At 40.1% G+C, this 23,239-nt stretch overlaps 1 protein-coding gene across 1 annotated transcript in view; it reads left to right on the forward strand.

Moving 5' to 3' along the window:
• Positions 1-23,239, forward strand: part of LOC124598192 (DNA helicase MCM8-like) — a 182,060-nt gene that overhangs the window by 58,065 nt on the left and 100,756 nt on the right. Inside the window, exons 5-8 of the mRNA XM_047135984.1 lie at positions 6,395-6,651; positions 6,746-6,850; positions 6,932-7,090; positions 17,924-18,143. Coding sequence (XP_046991940.1) covers positions 6,395-6,651; positions 6,746-6,850; positions 6,932-7,090; positions 17,924-18,143 — 741 coding nt within the window. The remainder of the gene's footprint in view (positions 1-6,394; positions 6,652-6,745; positions 6,851-6,931; positions 7,091-17,923; positions 18,144-23,239) is intronic.

Below are 23,239 nucleotides of genomic sequence, written 5' to 3' on the forward strand. Positions count from 1 at the left end.
TATGAGTATTCATGTGATACAGTATCAAATGCTTTGCCTAGGTCTAGTAGTAAGGCAAAACTGAAGGAATTTTTCACAAAACCACCAAGAGTATCAGTGAGAAGAGTTCCTACTGCATTTACTGTAGGCAAACCTGTCGTAAAACCAAAGCGTGAAGTGGAAAGTAGATTGTGATCCTCAAAATAGCTGCTATTTGTAATTTAATACAACATTATATTGCCTTGGATATTATAGGTATGAGCAATATTGGATGGTAGCTTTCAGGTTATTTAAGTCAATGACATTACGATTTGCTTTCTGATGTATTTAATAATATAATCTGAAGGATCACAGTAATTCTCCCCTCTGCATTTGCTGAATTTAGCTGTTGATACAGTGATCACCTCTGATACACAGTAAAAGCCATCTATTAGTTCACTGCTTATTAGTGACAGTGATGCCTCTGCCTTACTCACATCCTCCATGTCGTCATATGATTAAAAATTGACAAAATGTGCACTTTGAGTGTTAGGTTAATAATTCCCCATTTAGCTTTACATTTATTGACTGAGTTCAGTATACAGTATATGCATCATTTGCTTTTCACTTCATTTATTTCAGGCTTCTAATGATTCTACACTCATCCCCATTGTCAGCATCACTATGCATTTGATCTATTGTAGTACAATAGCATCATGATTCTTTTTGTACTTAGACATGGGGTGTACCAATTTTGTAGATTTTGTCGTTTAGTACAGGGACTCTACTTGTTTGGTTTCTTGTATAGCATTTAGGACGACATGCTTCAAAGTTAACTTATCTAGAAATTTTTTGGTTGATTCATTAGCATCTGCATTGATTAGTATTTTATCTTATTTTATTGAATGGTTTAGCTGTGAGACATTAATCAATCTTGTAACACTTCTCTGTTCAGTACAGGTTTGGATTATTTTACTATTGAGAGTTTGTCTGTGCCATAGTCCCTCATGATTGGAAATGCTCAGTTTGACTGTGTAAAATTCTGTTTTCTTTAGGTGTAAATTACTTATTATATGATCTAGATATACTGCCTGTGATATGGGTTTGTCATTTATGCAACAGAAGTTGACACCTTAATATATTTAGCAAATAGTTGGCAACCATTGCATGTTATAGAGGACTGGTGTGTGGCACACAAAAACATGTAATAATGAACAGTTAAAACTAGCTTTCAAACTCTTGCTCCTCCTCCTTTAGTAAGAGGGTCTCTCTCTCTCTCTCTCTCTCTCTCTCTCTCTCTCTCTCTCTCTCACACACACACACACACACACACACACACACACAGTATATGATGTGAATAGGGAAGCAATGGTGGAGACAGAAGAGAGATTTGATAAGTAAAATGAGTTAGTGCAAAAGAAGTTAGTGGAGGTTTAGGCCAGGGGGAGTGCAAGGGCACAGGATGTGCTGGAGGGACAGTTCCCACCCGTGTAGTTTAGAGAAACTTGTGTTACAATGGAGTATCTGAAAGGCCCATGTAGTGTAGCATCTTTTGAAGTCATTAGTGTTGTGGTGCGCAGCATTTTTGGTGACTGGATGATCAAGTATGCGGTTTGCCACAGTTTGTGGTGGCTGTTCATGCGAGGGGACAGTTGATTACTTCTCATGACCATTTAGAACAGTGCTGAAATACTGTATTACATGGCTGCTTTCACATGTGGTCCTGTCTGTAATTGGGTAGGAGATGCCTGCAACTGAACTGCAGTAGGAGGGTGTGGGTGGTTGAATGGGACAAGTCTTGCGCCTGTGTCAACCACCAGGGAATGACCCATGGGTTGCAGGATTGGAAGCACAATTAGAGTAGGGATGGATACCATGAATCAGTCCCTTGTGTTCATCCCAGGTGTGAGACCTTGCCTCCACATCCACCCATCACTTCCTATCACAGTCCAGTCACAGCCATTTCTTACCCAATAAAAGGCAGGGCCACATGTGAAAGCGGCCACGTTGTATATCAGCTAAGCTGCAGTTACTGTACAGCTTTCTATGTGGGCCTGACAAGTAACCACCTGGAATGAAATTTTCACTCTGCTGTGGAGTGTGCACTGATAGGAAACTTCCTGGCAGATTAAAACTGTGTGCTGGACTGAGACTTGAACTCGGGACCCTTGCCTTTTGCGGGTGAGTTCTCTTCCAACTGAGCTACCCAAGCACGACTCATGACCCATCCTTACCGCTTCAATTCTGCCAGTACCTCGTCTCCTACCTTCCATACTTCACAGAAGCTCTTCTGCGCACAGAAGCTCTTCTGCAAACCTTGCAGAACTAGCACTCCTAGAAGAAAGGATATTGTGGAGACATGGCTTAGCCACAGCCTAGCGGATGTTTCCAGAATGAAATTTTCACTCTGCAGCAGAGTGTGCGCTGATATGAAACTTCCTGGCAGTAGTCACAACGGGTCGTGAGTCATGCTTGGGTAGCTCAGTTGCTAGATCACTTGCCTGCAAAAGGCATAGGTCCTGAATTCAAGTCTCGGGCCAGCACACATTTCTAATCTGCCAGGAAGTTTCAAGTAACCAACTGTCCTCTCACATGAATGCCCACTGACAAACTGTGGCAAACCCTAACTTTGATCATCCAGTTGCCGAACATGCTGCACACCTCAACACTAATGATTTAAACAAGTGCTTTACTACTTGGCCGTTAGGCTACTTCCTTCTGACGCAAGTTTTTTCGAACAATTCAGGTGGGAATTGTCTCTCCAGGATATCCTGGATTCTCGCAATCCCCCCTGTGCTAAACTTTTGCTAACTTATTTCCCATTGCCTCAAGTTACCTTTTCTGTTATAACTAAAAGCCACGCCACTGCTCCCCTATCCAGATCATGTACTGCCATGCCTCACCACTCTGAACAGTTATTACTGACCTGCACTGCGCAAAATGTAGAACACAAAATGCTTTCTGTTGTGTTGACACGATTTTTACTGGAACTGAAGTGGGCGCACATTGCTGCTATCTAGTGAGAACCATATAAAACTTGATAGTTTTTCTCTTTCCAACAGTACTTTGTTCACGCACTTACCTCAAACAACATAATAGTTAAGATTTATTTTAAATTGGATGATTCTTTTTGATACACCCTGTATATTAACCACTGCTGGCTACTTCTGTAAAGTACGCCAACAACAAATTGAGGCTTCTGTAAATCTACTAAACTAATATTTAAGCTAATTAGATGTAGATTACATTATGTATGCAAGGGAAAAAACAGCTACTTTGAGAAAAGCCACTGTTCCCCGTTCTGTGCTATGCAGCTGCTGTTTTAATCTAATACTCACTATTGTTTTCAATGATAAAATTGTCATTCATGAATTCTTCAATAAGACAACATTTTTCCACTAGATCAGTAAAGAGCAGCCTTTTCAGTGAGTATATTCTTATCTTTTAGTTTTAACCATGTATTTGCTGGTGTTAAGTAGTAAAATTTCAAAGTCTGTACAGCAATTCTCAGCCTCTCTGTATGAAATTTATAATAATGCTAGAAATGGAAAGTTTGAACTAAATATTGTGTTTTATTAGAGAAAATCAAAATCTCATAAATCTGCAGGTGAGCAAGGACTTTTACATTTCTTTACAATGCATATGTTAAGTACCACAGTTACAAAATAAGTGTTCTTTACCCCTAGACAACTTAATATATGGAATAATACAGTGTTGACTTCCTTGATTACAGAAAGCTTCTGCTTGGTAATATAATTTTAAATGATGAAAGCAATATTCATTTTTATGACCTTATGAAACATAAAATCAAAATATAACCGAAACATCCCTCTTAGAAAAGAACTACAATGTACTGCAGTTTTAACTGGCTACAAATAAAACTCAAACTAACCTTTGTTCATTAAGAAGCATAATTGATATTATTTATGATATTATAGTTCATGTAAAAAAAAAAAAAAATAATTGGCATGCAATTAGTTCAGAGACTCCTAGAAAACAGAAAACAGTTTGTTGTTCTAAACAGGGAAGTATCACCAGGAATGAAAGTAGTATCTGGTGTACCACAAGAAAGTGTGATCGAACTATTACTGTTCACAATTTTCATCTATACGACCTTGCTAACTGTTCTTAGCTATCCAGGCCTGTTTGCAAATGATGCAGTTACAGTGTGTAATCTGCCACTTCCTTCTTTATTGCAGCTGTTGTTCACGATGAGTAAAGTCTTTTCTGAAGACTCGTGAGGAGTAAGATTATGATAAGCTTTTTAGTCTACTTATTTGTTCTTGTAGAGTTGTCTCCAGTTCTTCATGTCTTTGGGTCAGATTCTTGAAGCTGAAAGTCTCACATTTTAGGGTCTTCATGATTCAGTTGATGTAAATAATTTTGAAGAATGTCATTGTAGAATTTTTGTTTTTACGTTAATTTATTCTGTCACATTTAGTATATCACAAAGTGTTTTGGATTTTCACATTAGCAAAGCCAAAATTACATTGTTCGTCCAAAATACAAAAATACGTCTGATAACATCAGGGTTATGCTTACTACTACCTCACTCTACAGTAATAACAATAACCAAAGGGTTTACAGTTTTTCTTGACAAATGAATTTCTATTAATTTTGATTATTATTTCATAAATGAATCCAGAAATAAACATAATAAACAGTACTAGATTGTGTAACTCGTAATAGAAATTTTAAGTATGCCAGATAATTCATAATTTCAATATTTCTAAAAATAAATAAATAAATATTAAATGTAGATTCAGAGCTAGAATTTATCGATTGTAACATCGAAAATAAAGTAATTTCTTTTCATAAATTTTAGCTTGAAATATAACATATTGTGTATAAAATGATATGAAATTTTTCAGAAAAACAGCTGAGATAAAATGGACCTGTCCAAAATTTGAATAATATTACTGGTATTGACTACTACTGTTGAGGAAAAGTAATGCTACATGAGGATGTCCCGTTACAAGTGCAATGTTTGAAAATTGTTACAAAATGTGGGATGACTTGCAGATAAAAGCATAATGAACAGATTGGACCACATTACTAGATGAAAAAACCCTATCATCATTTGACTACACAATTGGCAATCAATCACTGCAACCAGTGACAGCTGTGTTGTATCTTGGAGTAACTGTCCAGAGATTGAAGATCGAGCAACCAGTTAAGTTCTCTCTATTGGTAGGCCGATGAGAGTGTGAATTTTATTGAAGAAATCATAAAGAGATGTAGTTCACCAATGAAGATATTCACATATAAAACCCTTTTTTCACCACTTCTCGAGTATTGATCACTGAACTGAGACCCTTACTAAGTAGGATTAGTGAGGGACAGTGAGAGGAGGTAGGAAAGGAGAGAAGACATTCAAAGAACAGCTGTGCAATTTGCTACGAGTTTCTCTAGTTAGTGTGAAGCTGTCACACAATTTTCAGTAAACCCCTAAGGGAGAGGCTACAAGGAATGTGCTGTGCATCATGGGGATAAAATATTTCAGTAAAAGTCAAGAAACACATTATTTCCTTACACTTTTACCTTGCTTATTGAATAAGAGAAGTACGGAAATTTTGATATTGAAGAGGGATGCTGCAAATATTTCGTCTTGTGTATCTTCTGCATGTGGATCAGGAAATTAGAGGAAAGGTGCAGTGGGGAGGGGGCAGATGAGGTGTAGATTCTGCTAACCATATACCATCCACCAAAAAACCATACAGAATTTTGACTTTTATCTTGTTTCCAGAATAGTGTACACTGGAGAATCCTCCTGTCCGTACAGCACTAGGTTGGAAATAAAAATTTGTGGAACTTTTGCAGGTTTCAGTTTACATCTCAAGTTTTAGTAGTCATCAATATCATTTTCAGAAAACATGTATGACGGACAGTACAAAATATGTTTTTTAAATTCGAAATGACTGTGGATATTTCACATAAGAGTGGAGATCTCATATCTGGCAGTCATTGATACCAGCTAAAGACATATTTGTAATTAATTAAAGGTGTCATGTTGACAGCAGATAATCCTTAACATGATACTGGCTGGAAAAGAGAAGAGTTGGCGCCATTTTCATGTCAAACTATTGTGTATAGTAAATGGACCAGTTACTTCCTAACATAGCATTTCTACAATAGAACTGTTAGTAGAACATTGTTTTTTGCTGGTAGTTTCTGTCACTTTTATCCACAATGTATACATAGTCAATTTGTAAGTATTAATAACAGCGTATTTGATGCAAAAAATATTTGTCATCTTTCCTGAAGGTCCCTCTCAGTATTTTTATAAGGGGCTAATTGTGTATTATGCTGTCTGTTTATAATTATCTTTTTAAAATTTCTTTCTCCGCAATAAAGATAAGTGAGTGGCGAAACAAGTATTCTTTATTTTGCAGTATATTATAGTATGATGATTATTTTTATTTTTTTGTCTGTGTAGGAAAATTAGTAGCTGTGCATGGTACAATCATAAGGGTCAGCAGTGTAAAACTTCTATGTGTGTGGATGGCATTTGAGTGTAATATATGTCATGGAATGCAGTGTGTGAAACAACCTGAAGGAGTGCTCACAATACCAACAAAGTGCAGAACTGGAGGATGCAGAGGAAGAACTTTCACCCCTCTTCATTCATCTCCATACACACAAACTATTAATTGGCAGTCAGTACGTTTGCAGGAACTAGTTGCAGATGACAGAGTAAGACAGCAATTCATTTATTTGTAACTTTTGAGAAACTTAATATTTTCATGTACAATGGTTCAATAATTAATGCTATAGCACTGATTCACAGCGTGAAGGTGGTAGGGTCCCTCGCACTGTAGAATGTGAGCTCACGGAGGACCTTTTAGATTCGTGTGTTCCAGGGGATGTTGTAACTGTTATTGGCATTATTAAGGTATACACAGATATTTTACAATTTAAATAGAAATTGCTGTCCATTATTTTATTGGTATAACATAAGCTGAATATATTTCAGGTTCGGAATAATGAAGAAAATCAGAAACGTAAGGCACCCAGCATGTTCCTTCTCTATATAGATGCTGTGTCAGTTGTTAACAATAAGAGTCAATCTTTGGAGGAGAGAAAGTCTGCATTTGGTGTCAGATTAAATGCGAAGGATTTCTATGCTGTAAAGGTAATATTTTTGTTTTTGCAGGAAAAATGGTATAATTATCTCTGTCTAAATTATTTGCAGTTAGTAAATAATACTCCATCTTGAAGCAAAGTATGTAAATTTAACACTAGCCACCTATCATTAGTTATACCTGGTTGTTATAGTCTATATAAGCACTTTGTTGTAGCGTAGCCAGATGTCTGTGACAACATATATTTAGATTTGTTCCACATCCCATAGAATTCTCTCTCACCAAGGATTCCATTGAACAGTTTGTGTGTGTGTGTGTGTGTGTGTGTGTGTGTGTGTTCCAAAATACTTCTTATTAATGCACCAAAGGTATTCCCCGCTATCGCTGGGGGCTCACAGTTCTTTCGTGAGATCATGCGTGGCTCCAAGGGGGGGCTGTAACCTATTGCAGTCCATTCTTCCTTCCCGGGCTGCATTTCCTTCCCCATCCCCCTCCCTCCCTGTTCTCACTCCTCCCCCTCCTTACCCCCTGCCCCCCTGCTGCCTTTCTGCACCCTCCCTCCCCCCACTTCCCCTCTCTGTGTTCTTACTTATGTCAACGTGGCTATCCACCTGGTTTTCTGTATTTCTTGCCGTTTTGTTTTCTTTGTCTTTGCTTTTTCACCCTTCCTTTTAGGCATTTTTGGTGCCCTTTTGACCTCCACCACTAAATTTTCTTTCCATAGTGTGAGCCAATCGAGGAAGAACTCCCTCCCTAGAGTCTACATTATAGATTCCTCGCCCTCCTTCCTCCCCTCTTCCTTCCCTGCTGTGGCCTCCTTCCTCCTGGCTAGATCACCATCATGTGTAGCCAGTGTGTGTGATAGGGTTGTTATAGACCCATCTGGCTTAGCCTCCTGACAACACAGGGAACACACTTCTAATACCTGAGCTGTTGCTTCCCCATGTATGCCTATGAGTAGTTGCTTGTCATTCTGGACCATTGGAACTCTTGGCAACGGCTGCCGTGCCAGATAGCCCCTGCTGTGGCTGGATGACACCCATGTGGAGAGCCCTTGATCAGAGTGGGTGATATCAGGGTGGTTGCTTTGCATATGAAATGTATAAAACTCCAAAAAACTGGCCATTCTTCTATGACTGTCTCTTCGGTTGGTAATGGATCATTTAATGCTGCTTCTTCTGAAGCTCCGGCCTTCCCTTCCCTGGTTACACCTTGGGGGGACAGCCAGGCTCGCTGGCTTGGGATGAAACACTTTTCCCACTACTTCATGTGTACTAGGACAGATGGGGACACATTCACTGTCACAAAGCCATTATTTTTTGTGGTAAATTTTAAAGACAAATTTGGCAAAGTGGAGTCTCTCCACAAGATGCAGTCGGGTTCACTGTTGATCAAAATTTCTGCCACCTAGTCTGCAGTCCTTCTTGCTTGTAATGATCTTGGCGAAATTCTGGCTTCCATTTCATCTCACCAGTCCTTGAAATTGGTCAGGGACTCATTTTTCATAGGGACATAATGCTTCAAATTGATGAAGAACTCCAGGCCAATTTGGAATGTTGGAGCATTCATTTTGTTCAGCGTGTTCAGAAAGGTCGTAAGGACAATGGTATTGACACTGGCGACTTTTTTCTGGCATTTGTGGGATATACCCTCCTGGAGAAGTTCAAGGGTATGTTTTATCAGTGTGACATGAAGCTGTATGTCCCGCTACTCATGAGATGTTTAGAGTGCATGCATTTCGGGCAAATCTCTTTCCATTGTACAGTGGACCCTCTATGCGGTGAATCTGGACACCCACTCCATGAGGGCAGCCCCTCTTTCAGCGCCCACAGATGGTGGGACTCCACCCTGGGACCCCTCCCACCAGCGTCTCTCAGGCCAGGGGCCTGCTCTCACATCTTGGCCACAAGACACAAAGTCTATACACCCTAAGGTTGCCCACTGTCTTTCAGTTCCGAATCTTGCTGAAGCCTGCTCTCCCTCTGTGCCCTGCCCTTCTCAACTTATGAAAAAGAAAGATAAGTCCAAGACCAAGTCGTCGTCCCCCCCCCCCCCCCCCCCCGCCCGCCCTCCGTGTCCCCACAGGTGCCATCTCCCTGAGTCTGACCTCTTTTTTGTGGATGTCAGCCTGTGCCCGTTGGTGACAAATAGTGACCCGAGGGCCTAATTGACTCCAACCCGTTCGCTTCCCTTTTCGGTACCCGCTCCATGCTTATTTAGTGGAACTGTAGTGGATATAACCGTCACCTCCCTGAGTTGCATTCCCTTATTGCCTTTTACTTGATAGCTTGTGTCATTTTCCAGGAATATCATTTTATTGATATTCACTCACCAAACTGTCGTGGGTTCTATGCCTCTTTGAGGGCTTCTGCTGGCATTTGCATATTGATCCATGTGGACATTGTTGGTATGTGGATCCCATTTTGTAGCACTTTGGAAGCAGTTGCTATCCAGGTCCAATTGGACTCTGGAGTCATAGTTTGCAATCCCTCCTGACAGGTCATCTACAACTGCTGTCCTAACTGCCCTCCTTCAGCATCTGCCCCCTTCCTTCCTCCTCATTGGAGATTTTAAAGCCCATCACCCTTTGTGGGGCTGTGCTTCTCCATCTGGTTGAGGGTTCCTCTTTGACCAATTTCGTGCAGACCATGACCTGTGCCTTGTTAATGATGGTTCCCCTACACGATTTAGTGTTGCATATGGCCCTTCTCTGCCAGTGATCTTTTGCTTTTTTTCCTTCTTTGCACTGGTTGCCACATGACAACGTCTGTGATAGTGACCACCTCCTGTTGATTCTCTCATTCTCATCCCACCTCCTGATAACCAGGTTACACTGTTGGGCTTTCCACCATGCTGACTGGCCTCTATATACCTCAAGGTCATGTTTACACCTTCTTTGTCAGATTGTATTGATGAAGTCATCTGTAATCTGTCAGATAAAATAATCTGCACTGCCAGCATTGACATTCCCTGCTTGATGGGCCCTTGGGCCCTTTTCGCTGTTGGCCAGCCATTGCCACTGCAATCTGTGATTGTCATTGAGCCATATTACCTTAAAATGTCTTTGCATCAAAGCCCATTACTTAATAAAACAGAGCAAGTGGGTGTGTTGGGAACATTTTATCTTCTCTCTAGGTTCTTCTGTTCCTTTGTCATGGGTGTGGGCTACACTCCACACCCTCCAAGGTTGAGAGTGGCGGTCTTCCATCCTGGGTCTCGCCCTTCCTGATGGCCTTGGTACAGATCCATGAGTTCTTGTGGAACACCTCAGGACCCATTTTGTGACAGCATCAGTGTCAACCTCCTTTCCAGGCGCCTTCCTCCTCCGGAAACAGCAGCCTGAAGCTTCCCACTTGGAATACTACAGTGAACCTTTTACTGAATTGGAGCTTCTTCTGTCCCTCTTTTCTTCCCACAATTCAGCCTCTGGCCATGATTCCATCCATAACCAATTGCTTCAACACCTCAGTCTTCTACAACTACAATATCTCCTCCGGGTGTTTAACCGTATTTGGCTCCAATGCATTTTCCTCTCTCTAATGGCAAGACAGTGTTGTGGCTCTTGTCCTTAAAACCGGCAAGGATCCACGTACCTTGTTAGTTACTGGCCATTCACCCTGACCAGTGTCCCCTGCAAGTTACTGGAATGGATGGTGACTTGTCGGCTCAATTGAGTCTTCAAATCTCGGGACCTTTTATCTCCCTACCAGTATGGCTTTCAGGATGGACAGTCTCCAATTGATCATCTGCTTCAATAGGAAACCGCAGTTCGGCAGGCCTCTTCTCAGTGCTGCCATCTTGTTGCAGTTTTCTTCAGTCTCCGTATGGCCTAAGAGACAACTGGGCACCATCACATCCTCCTTATGCACCATGAGGGGGGTCTTCAGGGTCCCCTCCTGATTCTTATTCACTAGTTCCTGTCCCTCCAGTCCGAGTGTGGGTTGGATCCATTCTCAGCTGTCCGCAGACCCAGGAAAATGCCATTCCACAGGGTTCTGTGTTAAGTGTTCTTTTTTTCATCACTATTAATGGACTCATGGCCACTGCCAGACCGTTGGTCTCACCTGCTCTGTATGGACAATTTCTATATTTGGGCTAGCTCCCTCTCGGCAGCCTCTGCGGAACAACAGCTCTGTAGTGCCATCCAGTGTACTTCTACGTGGACACTACTTGCACGGCTTTCAATTCTCTTCCTTTAAGTTAAGGATAGTGCAGTTCTGTCACTGTACTATGGTCCACGCTGGTCCGGAGCTCTACTTTGATGTTCAGTACCTGACCGTGGTCTTTTCATTTTGTGGCTTTGGGCCATCGCCTGCTTGCTGTCTGCTCTCGGAAGGGTTTACAGGTTGGGCTCTGCCTCGCATCTCTCCACGATGATTTCCATCTCCCCTCCTTGCCCTCTTCCCCTTGTTCTCTCCCAACCATTCCCCATTGGTTAGTTACTCAGCCTCGGATTCGGATAGATCTCTTCTGGGGTCCGAAAACCTCCATTGCTCCAACGGCGTTCCGTTGTTTGTTCTGAACGCTCTTTTCCTAGTTTCAGTATCCCATTGTTTTTTATACCGATCACTCTAAGTCCTCCAATAATATGGCGTATGCCATCATGTTTTCTGTTGGTGTGGAAAATCATCTCTTGCCTGCCATGTTTGGGGTGTTTACTGCAGAACTGGTGGCCATCTATTGGGCCCTCTTGTTTTGTTAAATGGTCCTTCCTCAACCAAGTTTAGTCATGTAGAGTCTCAGTGAGGGCATTCAGACTATATCTCAGTGTTTTTCCTGCCACCCCTTGGTCTCTGCCATCGATGTCCTTCTTGCCAGTCTTGGCGATGCTGATTGTTCAGTTGATTTCCTTTGTGTTCCCAGCCACTTAGGTATCCTGGGTAATGAACTTAATGATCATCTGGCTGGGTGGGCAGTAGCCTACCCCCATTTCCTGTGATATTTCCAGGTGCAGATTTTCAACTTTACATCAAATCACTTTTTGCTCAGTTGTGGGCCAACTTGTAGTTGGCTACCCTACTGTCTAGTAAACTTCGCGCAGTCAAGGAGACTTCTACCACATGGTGTTCTTCCCTGTCGCTCTCGGCTGGAACCTACTGTGCTCTGCCACCTTCATTTCGGCCATATTAAGTTAACCCATAATTTTTTATTCCACAATGAGCCTTTGTAATTGTGCCCCTCCCACCCCTGGTGATCCATATTTTGCTAGAATGCCTCCATCTTTTGGCCCATCGCAATAATTATACTGCCCCACTTGCTTCGTCCCTGGTGTTAGCAGACAACTCTTGCATGGTTACATCTGTCTATAATTTCCTTCACAACATTTGTTTTTTTCTCAGTGTAGGCATTGGTTATGGAGGCCTTGGCCTTGCCTCTACACCGATCAGGTTCTCCACGCCTTTTCCATACATTTTGCCTGGTATTTTGTGTAGTTTTGTTTCCCCTTTCCTTGTATCTTATTCACCTGGTTTTGTCCCTGTTGTGTCGTGATATTGGTAGGATGTGGGGATCAGAATGGGTCAATAGCAGTGCTGGTGCCCCACTGTGTTTCTGGGGCACCCCTGCTCTCCCCATCCCCCCACCCCCTCCTGTTTTCTCCTCTTACTTTTTTGTTTGCTTGTTTTCTCTTGACTGGACTGGACTGGACTGTGCTGTTAGTTTTGTTCCTCCCTTAATTTCTGACTCCTTTAATCATGGGACCAATGACCTCACTGTTTGATTCTCCCCCCCCCCCCCCCCCTCCTCCTTTCCGCCCTGCCCCCCACCCCCAATCAATCCTCCAACCAACCAAAGTGATGAGCTGTTTCCTAGATATTTTGACAGAATTGGTTCTCCTTAGAGCAATGCAATTGAGCTAAACACCTTACATACTACCTTATGATGGAGGAAAGCCTCCAAAGTGTGTCATAAATAAAAACTAAAAGTGTAGTGATTGATTATGGAGATTTTTATTAACCCTCAGTTACACGCTATCTAGAGCTCTTTAGTGACAAACAACTGAAGTATTTTATTGAAGGCACGCATTGGATGAGGAAATTTAATGCTCTCCTAAAATTATTCTTAGAATACTATGAATCAAGTTTCCCTTCACTCTGGGGAAGAAATAATTACAATGGCAATGGAGCAGAGGGGTTCTGGCATCTGGTATTGAAGAGTCTTATGCTACAGAGAGCTTTAATTAAAGTAGAAGAGTAACTCTTATTAAGACTTACAAGAGTACCACAAACAATACTGCAAAATCGTGTATCATTAAAAAGCAGTGAACTACATACAAAAAAAAGTACAAAGTTAAGTCAGTTAACTGTATTATTAGCATCAAATGTATGAACTCAGTCACACAAATATTATTTCAGTCCTCGATGACTGTAGCAAGACTGTGTTGTGTCCTAATAACTGGCACCAAATTCAACAAATTCTGTATGAAATGCATAGTTGAGCCATCAGATGTTTTTATTTTAAACCCAAATATCTACCGGTTTCAGTCTTGGACCATGTTCACAGATGAAGGGTTAAAATGGTTTAAGCCTTCATATTGCATTAGTCATTACTTAAAATTTGTAGTGCATGTCATGAATGTAAATATATGACACAGGACTTTCAAGCAAACATACGAATACTAAATGTACGCAGACCAGTACTGCTCTGTGTACATTTAGTGATGGCAGAGGCCAAAAAGGGGAAATTGATTGTTGAGGTGACACTGTTGTGAAATTTAAAGCACTAAATGATAGGTTAACTCCCAACAAAATTTCTCATCTACATCATTTGGTTCCAGATGACAAGCTACCTGTAATAAATAATACACAAGTGGTCCTGAAAAACAATGCAAACCGTGTGTCTGAAAAACAATGCAAACCGAGTGTAAAGGTATTAACTAAAAAAAACAAACTGTTGTCTGAACTAAATATGCCCATAATTTTGTAATCCTTTAGTGAAAATGTTCACTTTACAGATTAAATAAAACAGAAACCCACTGATGATGACACAGAGGTGCTGAAACATGTTTGGGAACTTGTATAACTGGTGGACCTTACATCCAACTGATGTGAATGTCTGTGAAAAGTGGTGAAGGACAGTAAAAACATTTGTAGACACTGATGTATTGGACATCCATGCCTCATCACACAATGTTGAGGTTGGAGGCTTGCCCACTCTGTAAAGCAGGCAAGCAGCAATCTGGCAGCTGGCAGATACAATGACAGAATAGAAAGCTAGTACAGGCACAAGTGTTTTGGGCGAGACAGTTTAACACACATTGATGAGTGTGGGACTCTACAGTAGGTAATTGCTGTGTATCCTGTAAACCAATTACATCATCAGTTGTGATTGCTGTGGACATGGTATAATTGAGACTGGACCGTGCATCAATGGTAACATTGTTACTGGTCGAATGAATCACGTTTCTTGTTACACCGGGCCGATGGTCATGTCCAGACATAGTCATCCAGACGAATGACTGCTTGAAATGTTCGTTGTACCATGGACCAGTGAGGGCAGTATTATGCTGTGGGAGACATTCGCCTGAGCTTTCATTATGTTTGTGTTGATAACGGAAGGCACAGTGACATATGTGGACTACATGAATGTTACTATGGACTACTTGTATCCCAACAAGCTTCTTGTCTTCCCTGACTGCAATAGCATCTTCCAGCAGAATAGTTGTCCATTTCAGCAGGTCATAATTGTGCTACAGAGGTCGGATGAGCATGATAGTGAGATCAAGTTGATCCTTTGGCCACCAAATTTGCCTGACCTGAACTTGATGGAATACATCTGGGATACTATCAAGTGCCAGCTTCTCACCTAAAAACCACTGACCTGTAATTTACGAGAATTGTGTGGCCTGTGTTTAGTCATCTGCTGCTACATACCTCTGAAAACGATCTAAGGACTTTTTGAAATGATGCATTGCTGAATTGCTTCTGTATTCGATTCCAAAGGTAAACTGACACATTGTTATGCATGTGGTCATAGTGTTTTGACTATCAGTCCATATCAGAGTGTTGCTGCTTTTTGTGAGTGTGACTGATTTGAAGTTTGGTGTATGATTGTGTCATTTGTTGGTTGTTTAAATTAATTTTTTTTTAAATGCAGGCTATTTTTTTAATTGTTATATCTGAAAAGTTTGTGTATGTAATTGGTAAATTTTTGATGTTGACTGATCTGTTAAGCAGAAGATTTATCCATGTACATTTTCAGGTACAGTCTTTTTTTTTTCCTAAAAATGAACACATTGCTATTTGACTGTGTTATTTACATAACTACGACCTAGGTTTCGGCCTGTTATGCCATTTTCAAGTGATTGATAAATGACATAACAGGCTGAAACCTAGGTTGTAATTAAATAAATAACAATACAATCAAATGGCAGTGTTATCATTTAAAATTTATTGTCAGAGTGTTGCTCAGCAACACCAAAAACTGTTCAACTACAGTCTGTTGTATTTTTATTTGAAATTATTTTTGGGAACATAATGTGTTCAACAGGATCTATCAAAATAATTTTTACACCACCTACAACTGGAGATCCCATTGTTATCCCACAATTAAACCATTGTCTTGAAAACAATTTATTTTCCTGAATTGAAAGTAATTTTATCCTGGTTCAACTAGAAATTGGCTATTTGTTTTCATTATTTTGTCGTGTTATGTCTGTCACCTATGTTAATCACCTTGTTTATAAGTGATATTTATGTAGTTGCTGCAGGGAATTGACTTGCCATTGTATTTATTAGTAAAGTTGATATTTATGAAGTCATGTTTTACTAAGTACAATTTGTCAAAACTTTTACCTGAACATTTTTGCCAATTGTTCATGTCATGGACTGTTACTCATTTAAGAAAAGAAGTAGCAAATAATATAATTATTTCTTACATAATTGCGTAAGGTGATATACATAATGAAAAGTGCAGTGTTCTCAAATGAAATTGTGGTGATACCTTGTCATCTTTCCTGCAGGCAATGTTCCCTTGATAGGTGGTTTGCTGTGTGTGTCCTGAACAGACACTCACTGATTCAATAACTAAAATTTTCCCCACTTACAGAGTGTTGGGGGTAAAAAAACCAAGCATAAAAATGTGAGATTAGTAATTGCACTTCTGTTAATTATGTTTTTGACAATTTAAAACGAAGTGCCGATCTAGGACTTCTGTATTTCTTTAGGTTACATATTTCTACTTAGTCCTGACGTGGCTAATCCAGATTCTAATATTATGCAAGGTACATCATAATTAATGGTGTAAGCACATACAGTTGAAAGTACACAATACTAGAAGCAAAAGTCTCAGTAAACATAGTGGTCTTCAAACGAACTGTTTGTGAGACAGTTGTGATTTTGTGGTTACCAGCCGCCACTCACTTGATTCTGTGTGAATGTGATCCCCCTTAGGCATAGGCAACAGTGCCATACTACATTCAGGAAAGTTATTACAAATACTTCGGTAGAAGTGCAGTTACTATAAATGAAAACAACTGTACTCATAATTAAAGATGATGTTCAAAGTTCTGTCCTCGTACCCGCATGCTGGTCTGTACCCACCATTGCTATTAATTTCGGATCCTTTCAAACAAGCCAGGATCATTTTGAAATTCTTGACAAATATTGAAAAGTCTCTGCTCCAGTTGTACAACTGTGTTAACTAAAGTAAATACACTACACCTTCAAGGAGTTCCTAAACACAGAAATCCATGGTGTTCAGACTAGGCAATCTTGGAGGCTACTTTACACATTCTCCTCGCCCAATCCATCCTCAGCTATATCGGGATGTTAAATGCTGTGTCGCGATAACAGCAAAATGCACCAGTGTTCCATCATGCATGCAGCACTCCTCTGATGTCACTCTTAAGAGAACATACTCCAGGAATCCTGTGAGGTGATGCTGCAGAAACCCAAGGTAATTCCATCCAGCGAGTTTGCTTGGGAGCGTGTACAGTCCAATAAAGTGATCTAGTACTACTAAGCACACATTCAGTGAGAAATGTCTGATTTGAAGACTCATCCATAGCATGAGGGTAGGAGCCTAGATGATTCCAAATGGGAGAAGTGTGATAGTTAAACACACCATCATGAGTGAACTCTTGTTTCATTTGTAAATGAAATGTTATCGTAAAGCATCAGGTTGCGTAAAACTTCCTGAATCCACTGACAGAACGCTAGTCTAGTAGCAAATAGGCCTCACTAAGGCACTGGACTCGGAGGTGGTATTGGTACATGGCATTGCAATGTATTATTCTTCAAATTCCACTGTGGCTTGTTCCAGGAATTTGTGTATGCAAGTCTCCTTATAGAGATTGCTGGATAGTGTTTGACTGTTTCCAACACCACATATTGAAACATAGGTATGATTCGTGCAGGCCTACCCGATCTTGCAGCATGTGCAAAGCTCTCAGTTTCTCAGAGACATCCTTGTAAATGTTGAGCTCTCGAGGTGTCTTGGTCAGGGTATGAGTCTTGGTACAAGCGTGCAGGCTCCCGTGCATTGCCATTAGCCCTACCACACGTGAAATACATATCCGCATTCTCCTCGTTACTGCGGTGTCGCTCCACAAACAATGGACATGAGTGGCACTATGTCTGTGTGGTGTACTGTCCCATCCATTCTGTTTACAACTCCATGTCTTGAAAATGTAAACATAGGCCACACCAGGGACTGTCGTGCAGTGTTTACACAGAATGACATCAGTAGTGGCTGGTAACCACAAAGTCACAATTATCTCTCAACCGGTTCATTTGCAGACCTGTCTTCTTGGAGAATTTTTTGCTTTTAGTGTCATGTGCTTTCAACTGTATGCCTTTTATCATTAATTATGATACACCCTGTGTATTCTCAGTATGCAGTGAAGATAGAAAGCTCTCTCATTGAGTAAAATTTATTTCCCACAGGAAATTCATTCACAGCCTTCACTTTTCCGACTACTAGTGAACTCGCTGTGTCCCACTATTTATGGCCATGAGCTGGTAAAAGCAGGACTTCTCTTGGGTTTGTTTGGTGGCACCCAGAAGTCAGCAGACATGAGAGCAGATATTCATGTACTTGTAGTAGGAGATCCTGGTCTGGGGAAGTCACAGATGCTACAGGCTTGTGGTAATGTTGCTCCTCGAGGTAATGGCTTCATTTTCATTATCATCTCTCAAAAATAGACAGTTTAACTTATAGACATGGATAATTCACATCCCTTTCTCTCTCTCTCTCTCTCTCTCTCTCTCTCTCTCTCTCTCTCTATTTCTAACTTTAACTCTAACTAACTCTCTCAGTAGTGTTCTGCTCAATGAAAAGCTGCTTCATGATGATTTGCAATTATTTGGGACAATGTTATCAATTATTAAGGTACCACAGAAATTAAGAAAAAAGGCTGTGTTTAAATTCTATATTATCATATTTATTACATAGTAGTCAGTTTCAAACACTTGAAACTATTTACTAGAACAGTCCAGGAGTCTGAAGAAATGCATAAACAACTGTCATTAAATAGATATACTTCTCTGATTTGTTCTACTTTATCAGGATATGCACGTGTTGTCATAGCAGCTTCCAGTTCTTCGGGAGATTGTTGATAACCACAGCAGACATTGGTCACTGTAACCTAGTGGTATGTTCCAGAATCACAGATTCATCCCCAACAGTTTCTTAAATTGGAGAAAATTCCATGCTGTAGCAACTGAAAACTTTAAGAATAATATTTGTGCACATTCTGACAGTGATATCTTAATGTGTACAATAGAGACCCTTGTCATCCATTTCATTTGCGATTCCAAACAGCCTTTGTAAGGTGAGTAACAGGCATTCATCAACTACATAAGGATGTAGATAACAATTGAAACCGTTGCATTAAAGATGTATAACATATACAAAAAATATTTCCACTTCATTTGCACAGAAAAATAAATAAATAAATAAATAAATATTAAAAAATACACTTTGAAGTTGAACTATTCCTTCATTTGGGGCTGTTTGGGAATGTAACTAATGCACTTCAAACTTGAAAGTGGGATGTTGGGGAGGAAAACATAGAAAGAACAAGCTCCCCAGTAGACAGGAAACACTGCACGCTTCATTAGGAAGAGCATAAATAAAGACACTACAATAGGCTTATGAGCTGCCATTGAATTAGTCTTTGAAAGGCACAAAAGAAACTTCTAAAATGTAGTAAGTGCTGTTACTGCAACATTATTTTGTTAATTGATGACATTTTATTAGGTACCTGTGATGAAGTGCAACCACTGTGAGTCCATAGTCCAGTGTCCATATGCATACAGGTCACATTATCGACAGCTGTCGGGCAATTACAATTATGAAGTGTGACAGTTTGATAACCAAGTCCATAGGCTGTAGTTTGCAGAGACCACAGCCAACAAGCTGAAGTCTCAGGCAGACCAACTGGCTGCTCAGAAGCGTGGCACAGGAAAAATGATCCTGGAACAGCAATAAGAACTCTGTCCAGAGTCAGTGGCTGGACTGCATTATGCTGCATCTATTGCTGAAAATGCCTGGTTCAGTGGCTGGGACCAAACTGACTGTGAATCTGACAGGTTTGATAGCTGGGACCCAACTGGTTAGCAGTGGCCATGCGTCAGCATAAGTATTGTAGTGGCAAAGGAATACAGCACAGCCTACTTGCAAGTACCTGACTTTGTAGACACAAGTGTGCCTTGATTGTCGTGCCATGCAAGCTAACACCCCAAAGATGTTCGGGCTCACATGTGGTTCCTCTTCATTGAAATGTCTTGGCTCAAATTCTTCTAGGGTTTGATCTGCATGAGTCGCATTACACACCCTAAATTAGACACTTGTGACCTTTTGGTTAAATTGTGTGGCTGATGGCAAGTTTGCGAAATACAAAGTTAATATAACATATAATAACAGTAATAATAATATCGGGAACTAAATTAATGACCCATAAATGATTTAGGCCACACTGTTGCGATTTGCTTAGAATGATGTTTATTCAGAAAGCAAACTAATAGCAAAAGTTGTATTTAGAGTTACTGTTACACTTGGACGCATATCCATTTGACACAGTTCAATCATTCACAATCTCATCGCGAAACACTAGTCCAATACTCCACCTTGTTATTTACACGAAAAGTTAGAGTTCACACCAGGCATGCAGCTGATCACTGCTCAGAGACTAAGTTCTGCGATACCACACAACGTGAAATTTTCGAAGTCATTTCACTTCCTAGCTGCCTAAAGACCGACTGTCAGCTTTCGCGTCACAATCCGAAATGTCCCTGTGCTCGTCCCCGGCCACGTGTCCCGCAAGCCAAATATCCTCGCTCAACTGACTAGTGCAGTTCCCTTTCCTGAAGCCGTCTAACTTATTGGCTACAGCTTATTCTACATTATTTTACATTTTAACATATTTAAATAATCAAAGCTTGACCATTTTCACGTTTTATAAAATAGAGTAACAATAATATCCATTATATAATAAATGTTAAATTATTTTACATAAAACCAATACAATTTCCTTCTTAACTTTGAATGTCACAGCCAGCAGCCTTGCACCAATGTGCTTTCTGATAAATAAAGAACAAAAGTAACTATTATGCACTAAACTTTACAACAAATATTCTATTATCTAATGATTCAATAAGGTGTCATGCTGTTGTCGTTCATTGTGTTTTGTGTGGAGAAAATGATGATCTGATGCTTAGCTGAAAATACTGATAATTTAAATTACTATAACTTTTAAACAAAGTTACAGAGTTGATATTTACAACATTTGTCATTTTAATAATGCGCTTCTATATAAAATGTCAATCGTTAAGATCGACTAAAGCGTTCGGATTTTAGCATTCAGGTCTTTGTTACAAAACTTGTGAATTTCACTTTAACAGTAAATTCTAAACTGTTATAGATATGATCAATATCCAACTTACATTGTGATCATGAAAATTTATGGAGGATGATAGATTAAAATTACCGTGACTTCATTCCCTGAGTTACTACAGAATTAAATAGTTTTCATAAATGTTTCCCTTTATGCCCAATCTTAGGTCTGCCATTTTAACACTGCTACGTCTTCCTGGCCATAAACGGCTTCTATATGGCTTCCCTATGATGTAGGTTCTCATCTGTCTCACTCACACACAACAGCACCAGGCCTCATTCAGCACAATAGAAGCCTGTGAATTTCCCCATCTCGTGGCGAATCTACACCCTTTTTGTGGCACGGTCCTGGATGACAGGGTTCGTTTCACAATTTCTGAAAGCAGACTCATTCGGACATATATTTAAATGAGAGCGAAATGCTCATTAACTCACAGCCTTACACTGCAATGGAACTCCACCTGTTGGTGACACAGGTGCTGTTGGTTGCAACGGCAGCTGCTGTAGTTTCCTTTCACAACAACTCGTTGTTGTTGTTGTTGTCGTCGTCCTGAACTGCTGTATTCAATTCTTGATTATGTGGCCGGGAGGCCTGCATTGTTGCTTTTGCCATCCAGACTGTTGTGTTTGTTCCTTGATGACCTGACATCAACAGGCCTGGGGTACTGGTCTGTACTGGTGGTGAACAATGTGTCCAGATATGGCAACTAGAAACACTGAATTAAATATAATAATGTGAACTGAAAAAAAAAGAGGAGAAGATACCTGATCAGCAATGATCCATCTCAAAAGTTGACTGTGTAAGAAGTGTTGACATTATAATGGACGGAAAAAAAGAAAGCAGCTGTGAAACAAAATGACAGATTGTAAGTTATGAGGGAATTGCCAGTGACTGTAATATAGAAAAAAGACTCTAGAATTATTCGGTCACAGTTCTAGGGCAGGACTGGCCATGGTGTGCCAAGCTACATGCGTGCAGCATGCACAGGCCACAGGCTTGTCAGTCCCTGCCTGTCACTCAGCTTTTCTCAGTCCTTCTGGGATGTACCCGCAACAACGGGAAATTTCATTTAGTGTTGTGGTGCGCCGTTTTTCAGTCGGCACAAGTCTGTTCAGTAAGCAGAATCATGCTGTCAGTATTGTTTAGCCTTCAGTGTTTGTTCGTGATATGTAGGATGTTCACTGATCCAGTGGCTGTTTGCATACATGGGAATGACTGAAGAAAGGGATGAGAATTCTCAATTTGCGTAAGTGACAGTGCATGTTTGCTGTGAAAAGACATTACAATTTTGTGCAGAAAGAAATGAAAGATTCAGTTGACAGTGGAAGAGCAAAAAGTTACAAAGATCTACAGACAGGATTCATTATTTTGTACCTCAAATGTTAAATGTGCAGGCCCGGAGCCTGTGAAGAAATTGGTGGTAGGAACAGTAAAATTTCTCAAGTCACATGCATTATTCCATTGTTAGTTGCAACACAGTTTTCTGTGGAGCTGAATGAATACCATGGAGACTTGATATGTTGCTGCAAAGTCAAGGGGTATGTCTGAAAGGCTCTTTTGATTTAAAATTCGGTACTGTTTAATTTTTTGAAGGGAAAAGAAGTGCAGGAATGAATATTAGAACATTTGGAATGGAGTGCAGACTTCACATTTTAAGTGGACTTGACTGCACACCGCCCACAGTAAGACAATGCAACTTAACTTCTTTCTGATTTGATCGGGACGCGTTTAAAAAGAAAATCGCATTGTAGAAGGGACACATTCTGAAAAAGACTATCCAGTTCCGTAAGCTCACTGTCGTTAAAGAAAATGATGGGTTTGAAGAATTCATTGTGGCCTGGAAAAAATTACAAGGATAGTTTTATAAAGATTTTGAGGAAATTGTCAAAGTTAAATTTGTTTCCGAGCTGTTTTCAAGGCCGATTACCATTTCATTTGAAAGTGTCCCTGTGCATGTTCAGATGTAACTGATTGACCTTGTAATCTTCCCACTCCATTCTTCTTCCATCTATTGTCCACATTAAAAAATGCCCAGTCCAAGTAATTAATAAGCAAAGTCTTTTATGAAGATTTGAGAGGAACGAGGCTTACAGTAAACTTACAAGTTTACCTAGCTTGTTATGTTGAGATAGCTCCAGTTCTTCTTGTCTAGGGGTCTGATTCTTGAAGCTGAAAATCTAACATCAGATCCTCACAGTTGGTTTGAACTGAATAAATTAAAAGATCATTGTTGCAAAAATTTTTGTATATTTTCCACTGATTTTTCACATTTTAGTATACCGCTACAGTATTTTGATTTTTCACATTAACAAAGCCAAAATTACATTGTTCGCCCCTGTTGTACAAAAATATGTTTTATTTATTT

This window comes from Schistocerca americana, chromosome 1, assembly GCF_021461395.2.
Source record: "Schistocerca americana isolate TAMUIC-IGC-003095 chromosome 1, iqSchAmer2.1, whole genome shotgun sequence".
Classification (NCBI taxonomy): domain Eukaryota; kingdom Metazoa; phylum Arthropoda; class Insecta; order Orthoptera; family Acrididae; genus Schistocerca; species Schistocerca americana.